Source organism: Rattus rattus, chromosome 17 (genome assembly GCF_011064425.1).
Source record: "Rattus rattus isolate New Zealand chromosome 17, Rrattus_CSIRO_v1, whole genome shotgun sequence".
In the NCBI taxonomy this organism is placed as follows: Eukaryota; Metazoa; Chordata; class Mammalia; order Rodentia; family Muridae; genus Rattus; species Rattus rattus.
In genome coordinates, this window is record NC_046170.1 from 29,804,469 (window position 1) to 29,816,622 (window position 12,154).

The 12,154-nt window shown below is 49.5% G+C and overlaps 1 protein-coding gene across 1 annotated transcript; it reads left to right on the top strand.

Moving 5' to 3' along the window:
- The first annotated feature begins 286 nt into the window (after positions 1-286).
- On the top strand, positions 287-11,904 carry Tle7 (TLE family member 7). The gene is made up of 10 exons (XM_032887434.1): positions 287-454; positions 9,129-9,238; positions 9,350-9,372; positions 9,530-9,588; positions 9,919-10,131; positions 10,222-10,463; positions 10,655-10,796; positions 10,941-11,094; positions 11,442-11,515; positions 11,800-11,904. Exons 1-10 carry the CDS (start codon positions 287-289, stop codon positions 11,902-11,904), a joined length of 1,290 nt encoding a protein of 429 aa, XP_032743325.1.
- The last annotated feature ends 250 nt before the right edge of the window (positions 11,905-12,154 follow it).

The window sequence follows — 12,154 nt, forward strand, 5'->3', positions numbered from 1 at the left end:
TCTATTCCAGAATGCCTGCCAGCCCCTTCCGCTTAGTCAAGAATCGGACAACCGGAGATGAGCTGATCTTGGCCTTTTCAGGGATAAGCACGCAGCCATAGGGTTGGGCAAGGTCCCAGTTTCCTTTAGTTCCACACACTACAGCTCAGGTGAAGCACCTTCCAGGCCTCCTGGGGGCTCCCTGCTAAGGCCTGAACCAGTTGGGTAGGCGGGAGTCATCGGCCTACTCTTTCGTCTGCCTCCTTCCTGCTCCAGTTTCATCTACCATAGCAGGGCGGGTCTTCAAATGGCTGCCATGTTCTTGAGGTGTGGCTCCCACCCCCTATCGGCCGCGGAAATCCCACCCACCCACCGTCCAAGCCCAGCCTCCAGGAAGCCTCCCTCAACTGCACACTGCGCCAAGTGTCTCCTGTGGCGGCCTCCGGGTCCCACCAGAGACTCGCAGCCAGTCACGGTAAGAGACTAATCTGTCGCCGTCGACCCCTGTGTGTCCTCCAGTCTTTCCCTCACGCGGGCTGGAGCCGCCCATTTGTCACCAGGGCGTGGGCCTCCGAGGGCTCCTCCCAGCGCAGGCCCGAGCCTCATGCACCCAGCTGCACAAGATCCCGCCATTCTCGGGGGGCCTCGTGCAGGGCTGTGTGGGCCTGCTGCTGGCATCTGGTGCAAGGGGACAGGGACATGAGCGCTATATACGGGTCTGGGGGTGCCTTGCATGGGGAGGAGGGAGGGCAAAGCAGCCATTAGGAGTCCTCCGGCTCCTGCTGCATCTTGTGGAGCAACTCTCCTGGCCGCTTCCAGCAAGGCGGGAAACAAGTCGTCGCCAAGTCACCAGTGTGAGGCCACCTGGTCTCCTCGGCCACACGAAGGCTCTTTCTCTGTTCTGAACCTGAGGAGAAGCCCTTCGCCAACTGCCTCAGATCCAGGACCCCACCTCAGCAGCCGGGGCTGAGGTGTTGGTGGGAAAATGTCCCCGGCGTCTCCTAGGGGAGCCTGAAGAGATGGTGGAGACCAGAGGGCTGCAAGAGTGGCAGAGGGGAGCGCTCCCGTTAGCCCACCACATCCTCTTTAAAGAGGGCTAAGCAGTCCAGTGACGAACCAGCTCCCAGTCAGAGGAGCTCACGAGAGCAGCTGTGGTGAGGCATGTCGCCCCAAGACCCTGATAGTGACAAAGGCTTAGCTCAAAGCTCCCTAGGAAGAAAACGGAGAATTCTGGACAGAAACTGGATTGTAGGATTCGGAATGCAAGTGTTCAGTCTCGGGGTGGGTAAGGACAGCGCCTTGTGTGAGGCGACCGCCATCATCACGCTTGTCTGAAAGGAGACCCGATAAGGCTTGGAGAATTGGACATTCCCCGTGACATCAAAGGACCAGATGAATACTGAGGAGACGAATAGTGAAAAGTGGCCTAGCCCATTGTCGTCCCTTCTTCCTGGAAGGATCCTCCTGTATACTGTTCAGAGCAAAAGTCACCTCTCTTTTGCGTCTCCCCAACCCTCCCCACCCCCCATTCTGTGACCTCAGCCTACTCTTTACCGCCCTCTACCCTTTGGACTTGAAACTGCAGGCGTTTGCACCGCATAAGGAAGACAGGAAGTGTTTGGCACCTGCGGATATTATCGTTTATACATTTTCATCAACAGATGTCTAGCTGACTCTCTCTGGAGCACTTTGTTAAAAGAGAAGCTTCTGGAGTGGGCGATAGAAGAGGTGGGGGTCAATGCTCCGAGCATAGCTCTCTAGTGAACTACCTAGGAACGACAAGGGCCTCATAGGTGGAAATTAGATCTAAGCTGCTCCACACTTACCCACCAGAGAGCACAGTCTCAAATAAAGGTCTGCAGGTCAATGCTCTTGATTCTGGTATCACCTAGGTGTTGACCCACCAGCTGGGGCACATCTTTGCCTCCACGTACCTCATTTAACTGTATTCCCTTGGAAGGGGACATCTACAGCTGACTAGCCCTCCTATGGTTGCAAAGGTAAGAAAGCACAGGGCAAACTACCCAGAGTTCACCGGATGGAGAGAAAGAAGGCTCATGATACTGGGACTTTCAGGCCTTTAACTCTTTATTGCTTTTTTTTAATCCCTTGAAACTTACACATAAATCATAAATAATGACCCAAAATCCACCATTTTAACTCTATAAAATGTACAATTCAGTGACGTCACAGCGTTGAGCAACTACGATCATTTTCCAGTTTTAGAACATCTTTGTCGTCGTGTGTTTCCAGGTTGGACCTCAGCTTCCCCATCTGAAAATAAAGCTAATAACAAACAGCTTTCCTAAGACTGGAGGAGATGTCATCAAACTTCTGTTTCCGTAGTAGGAATTGGCTTGCCTTTTAGTGGATATTGAGGGACGTGGACAAAGCCCCGAGATCAGTGAGAACAACAGTGGTGCCAGATGGCAAGTAAATAAATGTTCATTTGGGGCTCAGTGATCCTTAGGGGACTCTGAGACACAGAGGCCAGTGTTGGGGAGGTCCCCTGTGGTCATCGAGTGCAGCCTCGAGGTGAGGATTTCCAGAGAGGGCATGATGCTCTATCCGCTGTCCCAGCCCACTCTTATAGCCACCTTGTGGGGAAGCTTATGTGTCAGGAAACTGAGGCTCCAGAAGGAGCTGAACCTACTCACTATCACAAACCCGGAAGTACTCAGTAAAGCTCTTTCAAATATTATAAAAAGTCGTATGTAAGGAGAGGGGAGGACTGAAGAGATGGCTCAGTAGTTAAGGACGCTGGCTGATTTCTTCCACAGGACTTAGGCTTGATTCCCATCAACCATATGGGGGCTCACAACCATCTAATGACTTCAGTCTCAGAGGATCTGATGCCCTCTTCTGGCCTTTGGGCACTGTATACATGTGATACACAGGCACATATGCAGCCAAAATACCCAAACACGTTGTTAAAAATAGCTCATGGGGCAAGAACTAGATTACCACTCCAATGGAAGTGCCTCAACGAGGCAAATCTTTGCTCTTGGTCAAGATGGTATGCTTGGAAGAGCAGGAACCTTAAAGAGGAAGCACGATTGGTTTTTACTCTAATGCGGAAGTGACTGCATCTTTCCCCTATTGGCTAGGGTTTGATCTCACAGTACTCTGAGACCGGCTAGTTTTAAACAGTACAAAGGAAACAAAGGGGAAGAGCATCAGTTTATTTAATTTGAGAATGCAGCAGGGTCTTTGTGTAAACAAAGGTTTTTAACCAAATTTTTTTGGGGGGGGGTGATCAAAACATTGGCATAAAAGTCTTAGAAGGTAGTGGAGATGAACCTTGAATTCCAGCACCCGGAAGGCAAAGACAAGTGGATTTTTATGAGTTCAAAGCCAGCTTGGTCTACTAGGGAGTTCTGGACCAACCAAGGCTACACAGGGAGACCTTGTCTCACAAGTTGAGAATCATTCCAGTGTCCTTTAATAAGAAATGCAACTATAGCCAGGCACGGTGGGCACCCATATTTAATCAAAACACTCAGTAAACAGAGGCAAGTGGATCTCTTGAGTTCAAGAACGGCCACGTCAACCAGGGCTGTACAGTGAGACCCTGTCTCAAAGAAACAAAACAAGCTGAAAAAAGATTTTATTTTCTTGTCCTAAGCACAAGTTTTGTAGTATTTGATAGGAAAAAAACCCCTCCTATTTAATACTTCTTACAACAGTAAAAATAGTCATCTGGGCTTGGATTTGTATTCTGGTCTTAGACAAGAAACTGGGATTGTATCCCCCGATCCCACTTTAATTCTTGTGGTTCCAAATTAGGGACAAAACCCAGGCCCTGTGTCCCTCACTATGTATTCCCTGTGAGAACCAATAAAGAGATATTCACGAAAAGATGGATTGTGTCAGGACAGGGATTTATGTGAAGTTCCCTCCTGGGTAGTTAGTTACACAGTAGGCTTCAATAAACAATTAACCACTTCATGGAAAATCCAGTGACCCCTTTGAGAAGTTTTTTCCTCCAAGGGCTGTAGTGACCGCAGGCACTGTCTCCCCTTTTAAGTTCCTCAAGGACTCCTGGTCTCAGGTCCTTTGGTCCGGTCTTAGGTCCTTGGCACAGACTTGGCTCAGTGCATGGGAGCATCTATGTATCTGTTTGATATACAAGTGACCAGGGAACTTCATTCCAAGATAAGGGACAAGCAGGAGCCAAAGCCCGGGGGTGGGAACATGCTGCTTAGAAAACTGTGGGTCGGGGATGGCAGAAACATTGAAATAGAAGAGAGCGAATGTACTCGTATCTTAAGCACCAGACTTCCAAAGTCTTGGGGACAAGAAGAGGAGGGAGAGGAAGGGATGGGATTTTGGAGACGGGAGGTAAAATACTTCTAAGCAGCAGCCATTGCAAGATTTTTGCTTCAATAGAAGAAAGTCAAGGGATGGGAAAGAAGCCAGAGTAGAGAGTTTGGTAAGGGAGAGGTCAGGCATGGGGCAAATGAGGCAGGAGGATAGGAGTGTCCAGACCCACTAGCAACTGTCCTTTTGTGGGAAGGAACCAGGGAGCAGAAGGGTTGTGCAGAGCTTCTCAAACATGGTTCTCTAACCACCACCACCAACATCACCGCCACTGCCACCACCGCAGCCACCGCCACCACTGCCACCAGCAGCAGCAGCAGCACCTCACATTAATATGCTCACCACAACACCACTGATATCACCATTACCACCGCCACATCACTAAAAACTAGCACAGTAACATGAATCACTATCATTACCACCAGTCTTGCAACCATTACTCCCACTACCATCACCATTACCGTTACCATAGTAACGTCATCACCATCTACAAGCACCACTGCATCACCATCTACAACCGCCACTTCTGCCACATTCCCATCCCCATTACCAACCCCATTTCTACCACTACTCCCATCCTGACATCACCAATCTTCTCCATCATCCCATCTTGACAACCCCCAGCATCTCCGGTATCACTACCGTTCCAGCCACCACAACCATTTCTCCTAAGGCCCGATCTTCATCACCAAACACCCAGTGAGAAGTACAGATTCTTAGCTTTGGACCTCTTGTATGAGAATTTCTGGGATGTGAGAGATCAAGACCTCTAGAGGACTCTGAAGGATGCTCAAATTTAAGAACCTCTAGAAAGACAGCCACAGAAATTCAAGGTGGTTAACTTCAGAAACTCTGGTAAAAGATGACAGGCATAAATACAAACCAGGGGGCAGGAGAGGGGATGGACCCCCCTTTTGCTAACTCCTTAATGCTGGCTTGCTGAAGATTGGCCCTAGGAGCAAAGGAAATTCACCTAGAGGTGGGGAAGCAAGTACCTTTTGACCAAATCCTGGCTCTTATAGGTGAGCAGAAACCCAGAATACACCCCTGAAGTTTCTCAGTCTATCTGCCGAACATATGTGGAGAGATCCCTGCCTCATTCTCCACCCAAAAACACAAGAGCTCAGTGCGAGTGTGGCCATGCCCTGATTTTCACCAGCCATTCAGAATGCAGCATTTCACTGGGTTCTCACCCAGGGCTTCAGTATTTGTTAGGCCGGTGTTTACCAAAGGTGTTGGGCAGCCCACCACCCTGACTCCCCAGGCATGGAAGGATGGATCCAGGCCTATCTGGGTCTTTACTCTCTCACTCTCAATCTCTAGGCTTTGACTTACCTTCTGAGGTGAGTTCCCAAGAGTATTTTGAGTGCAGGGTTGCTTGCTCTGGGAGAGAAGAGAGGAGAACCCGTGACTTGTCTCCTTCAAAGCCTTGTCTTAAGTTTATGGTGAAAGCCTAGTTACCTTGAATTCAGAAGCCCTGACTAAGGAGTCTCATTGTCTTTATGCTTTACTTAACTTCCATAAGAGGACTTGCAAGTGTGGCTTCACTTATTAGGGATCCTTAAGGTGCAGATGGTCTGTTCCCCTCTGCTTGCCCTCACCAGGGCTGAAACTAGTCATCCTCACCCCACCCCATGTCCCTAGTTAAAGGAAGCCTGTTGCCTCTCAGAGAAAATATGTTAACTGAACAAATGACCTAACCAGAAAGCACAAGGACGATGATTTGGGGAAGATGAAAAGCCATTTGGCCCTGGCTCAACAGTTTCTAACGTGGCCTGAAGCATTCCCCAGGAAGAAAAAGCAGTATCAGGTCTTGTTGTGACTAACCCCCCTCCCATTCCTTGTTCCTATTTTTCAATTTCTATATTGGAAACACAGCTATTCTTCTTAATCTGTTGTACATGTGTGAACATATATGAAAATAAATGTCCACCCTTTTTTATGCAAAGTTAATATATGTTGAACATTGTTCTGAGCTTTGTAACTCCCCACCCCAATACTATACCATGAAATGTTCCATGTCAATGAATGTGTCTTTGTGTTTTTTTTTAAACTACTGTGTACTATTCCACTGTGGGGATGGGCTATAGCTTACATCACCAATCTTTATCTGTGCTGTTAGGGGTTTGATCCAATGTATACATATACCATTTTGTACATATCGAATTGTGATCCAATGTATACATATACCATTTTGTACATATCGAATTGTGTCTACAGGATAGCCTTGTGAAGGAGTGGGTGTTAGGTCAGAGTAGTTGCCTTGGTTCTTATGGCTACAGCTTCTGTTGAGAGGTAGGAAAGGGAACCAGAGGGAACGCGGTATGAGGCTGTTCTGTGTTTTCTAACCACTTGGCCTGGGACCCGGAACTCACTTGTTCTACACTTCACTTTTTAAATCTGTGGCATGTGCCCTAGCACTCGAGAGGCTGAGGCAGGAGGATAGTCAGAAGTTTGAGTCCAGCCTGGGCCACAGGATGAGATTTTGTCCCAGGACAATACCTATAAAATGGTTCAGTAAGGCTCAGAGTTCAGTAATAAAGTGAATTCCTAGCATGTGTGGGGAAGGCCTTGGGTTTGATCTGCATGCCCCTAAAACAGCAATCAACCAACCATAAACATAGACCATATGGTGGCAAGGATCTATGTGAAACATTTAGCTTAGGGCCAAATATACAACTAACCATTGGCAGACCTCTGGGTTTCTGTTGAAGCCCTGCTAGGAGGCGTCTATGAGAGACATAGATTGAACCTGGCTGACAAAACCATTGTTCTGAATGGAAGATTCCCTCTCCATGGCTACCCATGTCCCTGAGGTTTCTCTTAAGTTCTCTTAACAGAAAACATGGCACTGAGATGGCTCCGCGGTTAAGAGCACTGACTGCTCTTCCAGAGGTCCTGAGTTCAATTCCCAGCAACCACCTGATGGGTTATAGCCATCTGTAATAAGATCTGATGCCCTCTTCTGGTGTGTCTGAAGACAGCTACAGTGTGCTCATGTAAATAAATAAATAAATAAATCTTTAAAAACAAAAAAGAAAGAAAGAAAGAAAACGTGGAGTTTCCCAGGGACATTTCTAGGATTAGCTGTTGGGTAGGTTGGAGTGGAATCTTTCTAAACAGGGCACTGGCTTGTCTTAAATTTACTGATTCTCCTGAACAGGCTGCAGTTCAGTGTGCTTTCTTCCATGTATCATTTGCTGCTAGCCTTCTACAATGTTCCACAGCCTTCAGGGTGACTCCATTCCCATCTTAGAATTATCTCAGGGTACAGCAAATATCAATTACGGGCAGGCCAGGTTTTCAACATCTACATCCTGTCTCACCAGACAGTGTCTTGTGTCTGAGTCCATGGTACCAAGCTCCTCCACACTGTCTCCTGTCGTGGGTGAGACACCCCATGACCTGCATGTGGATTGTCTGTTGCCTCAGGGTTTGGGTAATGTTGGGGATGAACCACATTTGAAATGGGTGTGTCCAAAGTAAAGGGTGAGTTTGATTTTGTCTATGCAGAAGCACAGTCAGTTTCTGCAAAAGTTGGTTGGCAGTCAATTATTTGAGACTCTACATTAAAAGAGGTGTTCTCAGAATATTCGGAACAGACTTTGTGCAATGTACCTGAGTTTTTGCCTTTGTTCCATGTGTGAATGTGTGTGTGTGTGTGTGTGTGTGTGTGTGTGTGTGTGTGTGTGTGTGTGTTCCTCTGTGTGGATATGTATGGGCACTTGTGTATGCATGTGTATGTGTGCGTGTGCATGTGCGTGTGCTTGTGTGTGTGTGTGTGTGTGTCTGTGTGTGTGTTCCTCTATGTGGATATGTGTGGGCACCTGTGTGTGTGTGTGTGCTCTTCTGTGTAGATATGTGTGGGCACCTGTGTGTGTGTGTATGTGTGTGTGTGTGTGTGCTCTTCTGTGTAGATATGTGTGTGGGGGCCAGAGGTTGATATCCACTGTCTTCCTCAACTGTACTCAGCCTCTTTTGAAATTGCTTTGTGGGGTGAGTGCATGTGCATGTATGTGCATGTGAACGTGAGTGTGCACATACCGCACAAGAGGAGGCCAGAGGGCAGCTTCTCGGCTGGTGTCCTCTTCTCCCGCCTTATTTTGAGACAGGGTTTCTCTGTGTCTATTGCTAAGCTGCATACTCCAGGGCAGCCGTCTTCAGGCTTCTGAACAGTTCTGCTCCCTCTTTCCATCTTGTTGGAGACGTGCTGAGATTATAGACGTGTGCCGCCACATCTGGATTTTTACACAGGCTTGAGGATTGAAGTCAGGCCATCTGACTAGTGGAGGCATCTCCCTGGGTCCTTGCCTTATCCTTGCTTCTTTTGAGGCAGGGTCTCTCATTAAACCCAGAGCTTAGTCGTTCAGAGTGGCTGGCCAACAAGCCCCAGGGACCCTGTCTCCAGCTTCCTGGCACTAGGATGACAGATACATGATCGGCTTCTCACATGGCCGCCTGGGAATCTGCACTCAGATTCTTCTGCTTGTGCAACAAGCGTTCACCAACAGAGCTCCTGTCCCAGCCCTTTTCTGTTCTCTTCCGTAGTACAGGAGATCAGGATGACTTGGGAACCCAGGATCTGTTTGCTGGGTCCCTAGAGCCAGATGGTTCATTAACTTGATTGACCCGAGAACATGAGTGAAGAGAAAGAGGACTCATTCAGGACACTCAGAATTTATGATGAAACACAGGAGCTAAAGAAGATGCCAGAAAGCTCTGGTATTTTTCCTCATCATGGGCAACAAGAGCAACACCAAATGGACAGTGCACAGGGAATGCTCCAGCTGCCCCCATGTCCCTCAATACAGCGTGGCCCTGTTTGTCAGGAGATGCACAGTATGACCCAGCAGCAGTGGGACCCTCAGGCCCAGGACGCATCTGGGCTCCAGCCCATGTGGTTTTCAGAGGCCGAACCAGAAGGAGGAGCCAGTTCAAGGTAAGGCTGCAGCGAGCAAGGCTGGGCAGTGATGGACCGTCCCGGGCAGAGAGGGCCAGGCGCCAAGCTCTGCACCTCACACCCTCTTCCCTCTCTTCCCTTCTGCCATAGCTTTCAACTGGGAGATGCGACTGGTAAGTTCTGGCTGTGACAGTGTGGGTGGGGAGGGGGAGTGGCCCAGGATGGATCCAAGATGGAGGATGAGGTGCCCGGTTTGGTGTTACGGGAGTTTGTATCTCTGTTACTGTGATACCCTGTCCATGAGAGGTGGATGTGACTGTTTCTCTGCAGGCCAGTTCTCTTCTTCATCCTTGCCCAACAGAGAAGTCTGGTCATTCCTCAAAGCCATTGTAAGTACCTTAATACTGTGTTTTCAATACCCAGGCATCATCCCTCTTTCCAACCCATCCTTGAATGGAGAAGTGGTGTGTTTGCACATTTCTCTTCCCTTTCCCTTAGGTAGTGGCAATCTGGTATGCCACCTTCTTAATGAGGTTGTCCTTCCTCTTGCACTGTTCTGATAAGTAGGCCCTTTAGCCCACAGTGTTATTTCTACAGGAGGTGTGACTTGGGGGGAAGGGGGGTCCCTGAGCCAAACTCTTATGAGAAAGCTTAGAAACTTGGGGATAAGGGACACAGCAGGCTTCCCCCTTGGTGGACCTGTCCTGTCCTTTCTCCAGCCTCCCATTCCAGATGAGGCAGTGGTCAAGCGGAAGTGCCCACGTGGTTCCTGGAGGGTTGGCACGCTCCGCCATGGGAAGCGAGTCAACGCCATTGCTATCAGCAGCGCTCCCCGCCATGTGTACACGTGTGGCACTGGCTACATCAGGGTGTGGGATGAGGATGCGCTGCATGCCTCCGACAGGGCACCTCAGGCCCAGCTGGACTTTCAGGTGAGGGGCTCTATCAGGGTTAGAGAGGTCAGCCAGGGCCTCGACCCCCAGCACTGCCGAGTGTATTGACCGCATGTGTTCTTCCCCCAGGACCCCCGGAATCGTGTCCTTGCCTGCAAGCTGTTCCCCGATGAGCAGAGTCTCATCACAGGGGGAATGGCCAGGGCTCTGACTCTTTGGGACCTGGCGCCCACCCCCCAGATCAGGGCTCAGATGGCCTCCACGGGCCCCATATGTTACTCCTTGGCTCTTTCCTCTGATGCTCACATCTGCTTGGCTTCCTTCAAAGGATTCGTGGAGATTTGGGATGTGCAGAACCAAATCTTGATCAGGTAGGATTTCTCCCCAGAGTCAATCAGGTCTCTCTTGGGAAAAGGCTTGAACAAGTGACCCCACTTTCCCTTCTTGGCAGTAGGACTATGCCAAGCAGCCTGAAAGGTGCATCCAGGGGTTTCCCTAACCCTGTAATTTTGAGGTTAGGAGCAAAAAATTTCTGAAGACCTCTGAGTCATTTTCCCACCAGGAAACATGAAGTCCCTCCCTACGGTTCCCGCTGTGTGGACATCACAGGCTTTAAGTTCTGGACAGGTGGTGAAGACACCACCCTATATTCCTGGGACCTGAGGAGCTACCAGAAGCTGCAGCAACACAACTTATGCCATGAGGTGCCTGCTCGGGTGCCTTCAGGACAAAGTTTGACCCAAGGGCGGGGGGTTGGATACGGGTGAGGGCTGGTGAGTGTGAATTTCAGGCAGGGCCGTGAGTTGTGGCACTGGCATTCTTGAATGCTGACTCAAATCTTCCCACAGATCCTTAGCATTACCCACGACCCCAGTGAGGAATGGGTGCTAGCTGGCTTGAAGATGAGCGACATCGTCATCCTGCATGCTCACCGGGAGGAGAAGTATAAAGCTGTTGTCCAGAGATACACACAACATCACAACCTCAAGTTCGCCTCCTGCGGTGAGTTAGAAGCCAGGTGATGGCCCTGGGTCCCTATCTCCTTTCTCGCTCATGCCTCCCTCACAGGGGCTTCCCATATAGAAAGAAGCAGGAAGGTACAGGGAGACAGATGCTTCAGGAGTTCTATCTCATGGGCCTCTTGTTCAATAATAACTCACCATGTCCTGGGTATGGAAGGAGGGTGGCAGCAGAGGAAGGGGTGGCTTGGGCCATGTGTCTGATTCTTATAAGGCAGGGAAAGAGAAGATAGTTGCTCTCCCCCCTACCCCTCCAGTCTACTTGAGGGCAACTGGAACTAGAACAGAGGCTCAGTCTATGAGCCCCACCCCCACTCTTTCTCTTGCCAGGGACATATTTCATGGCCACCCTGGATGAGATGATTCACTGCTTAGCTGCACCCTCTCTAAGAAGGCTATTCCAGGTAGGTGGGGAGTCAGGGGGCACTGAGGGTGTAAGCACTGAAACACTCAGAGTTTGTGGCCCCAGATCTCTACTTGATGGGTCTCAGAAAGAACTGGAAAAATACCAGTGAGATGGCTTTCTGTAGTAGGAGGGGTTGAGGGCTGATCCTGTGAACCCATGGTCTTCACTTTGAGCTTCGCTCCTGACACAGTGAAACCCTGGGTCTACATAAACCTTGGACCAGGAGGTCCTCATGTCCGGCTTGGAGGCCCACCCCTCCGTGATGTCTTCCTCTCTTTCTAGGCAGAGGAATGCTATGACATTCTGTGCTGTGACGTGTCCTCTGATAACCGGTATCTGGTCACGGGTTCCAAGGAGAGTGCCACAGTATATCAGCTCTTATATTGAAGACTGTGGGCTGCGGTCTTGTCAGTGAAGAACCAGGAAGATCAGACCGTGTGAGCTCACACTACCGGACATCTCCCACACCTGCCTCCCTCTACTTGAGCCTTGATGGCTGGCTGGCTGCACTCTCAGGCTTTGGTCATACGGCTTGGGGGCTTTTCTTTTCGTTTCACCCCCTATCACTGATTTCTGTGTCTGGCAGGTAACTTTATGAGATACGGCTTTGGAATTAATAAAATAGAGGAAAACTCAG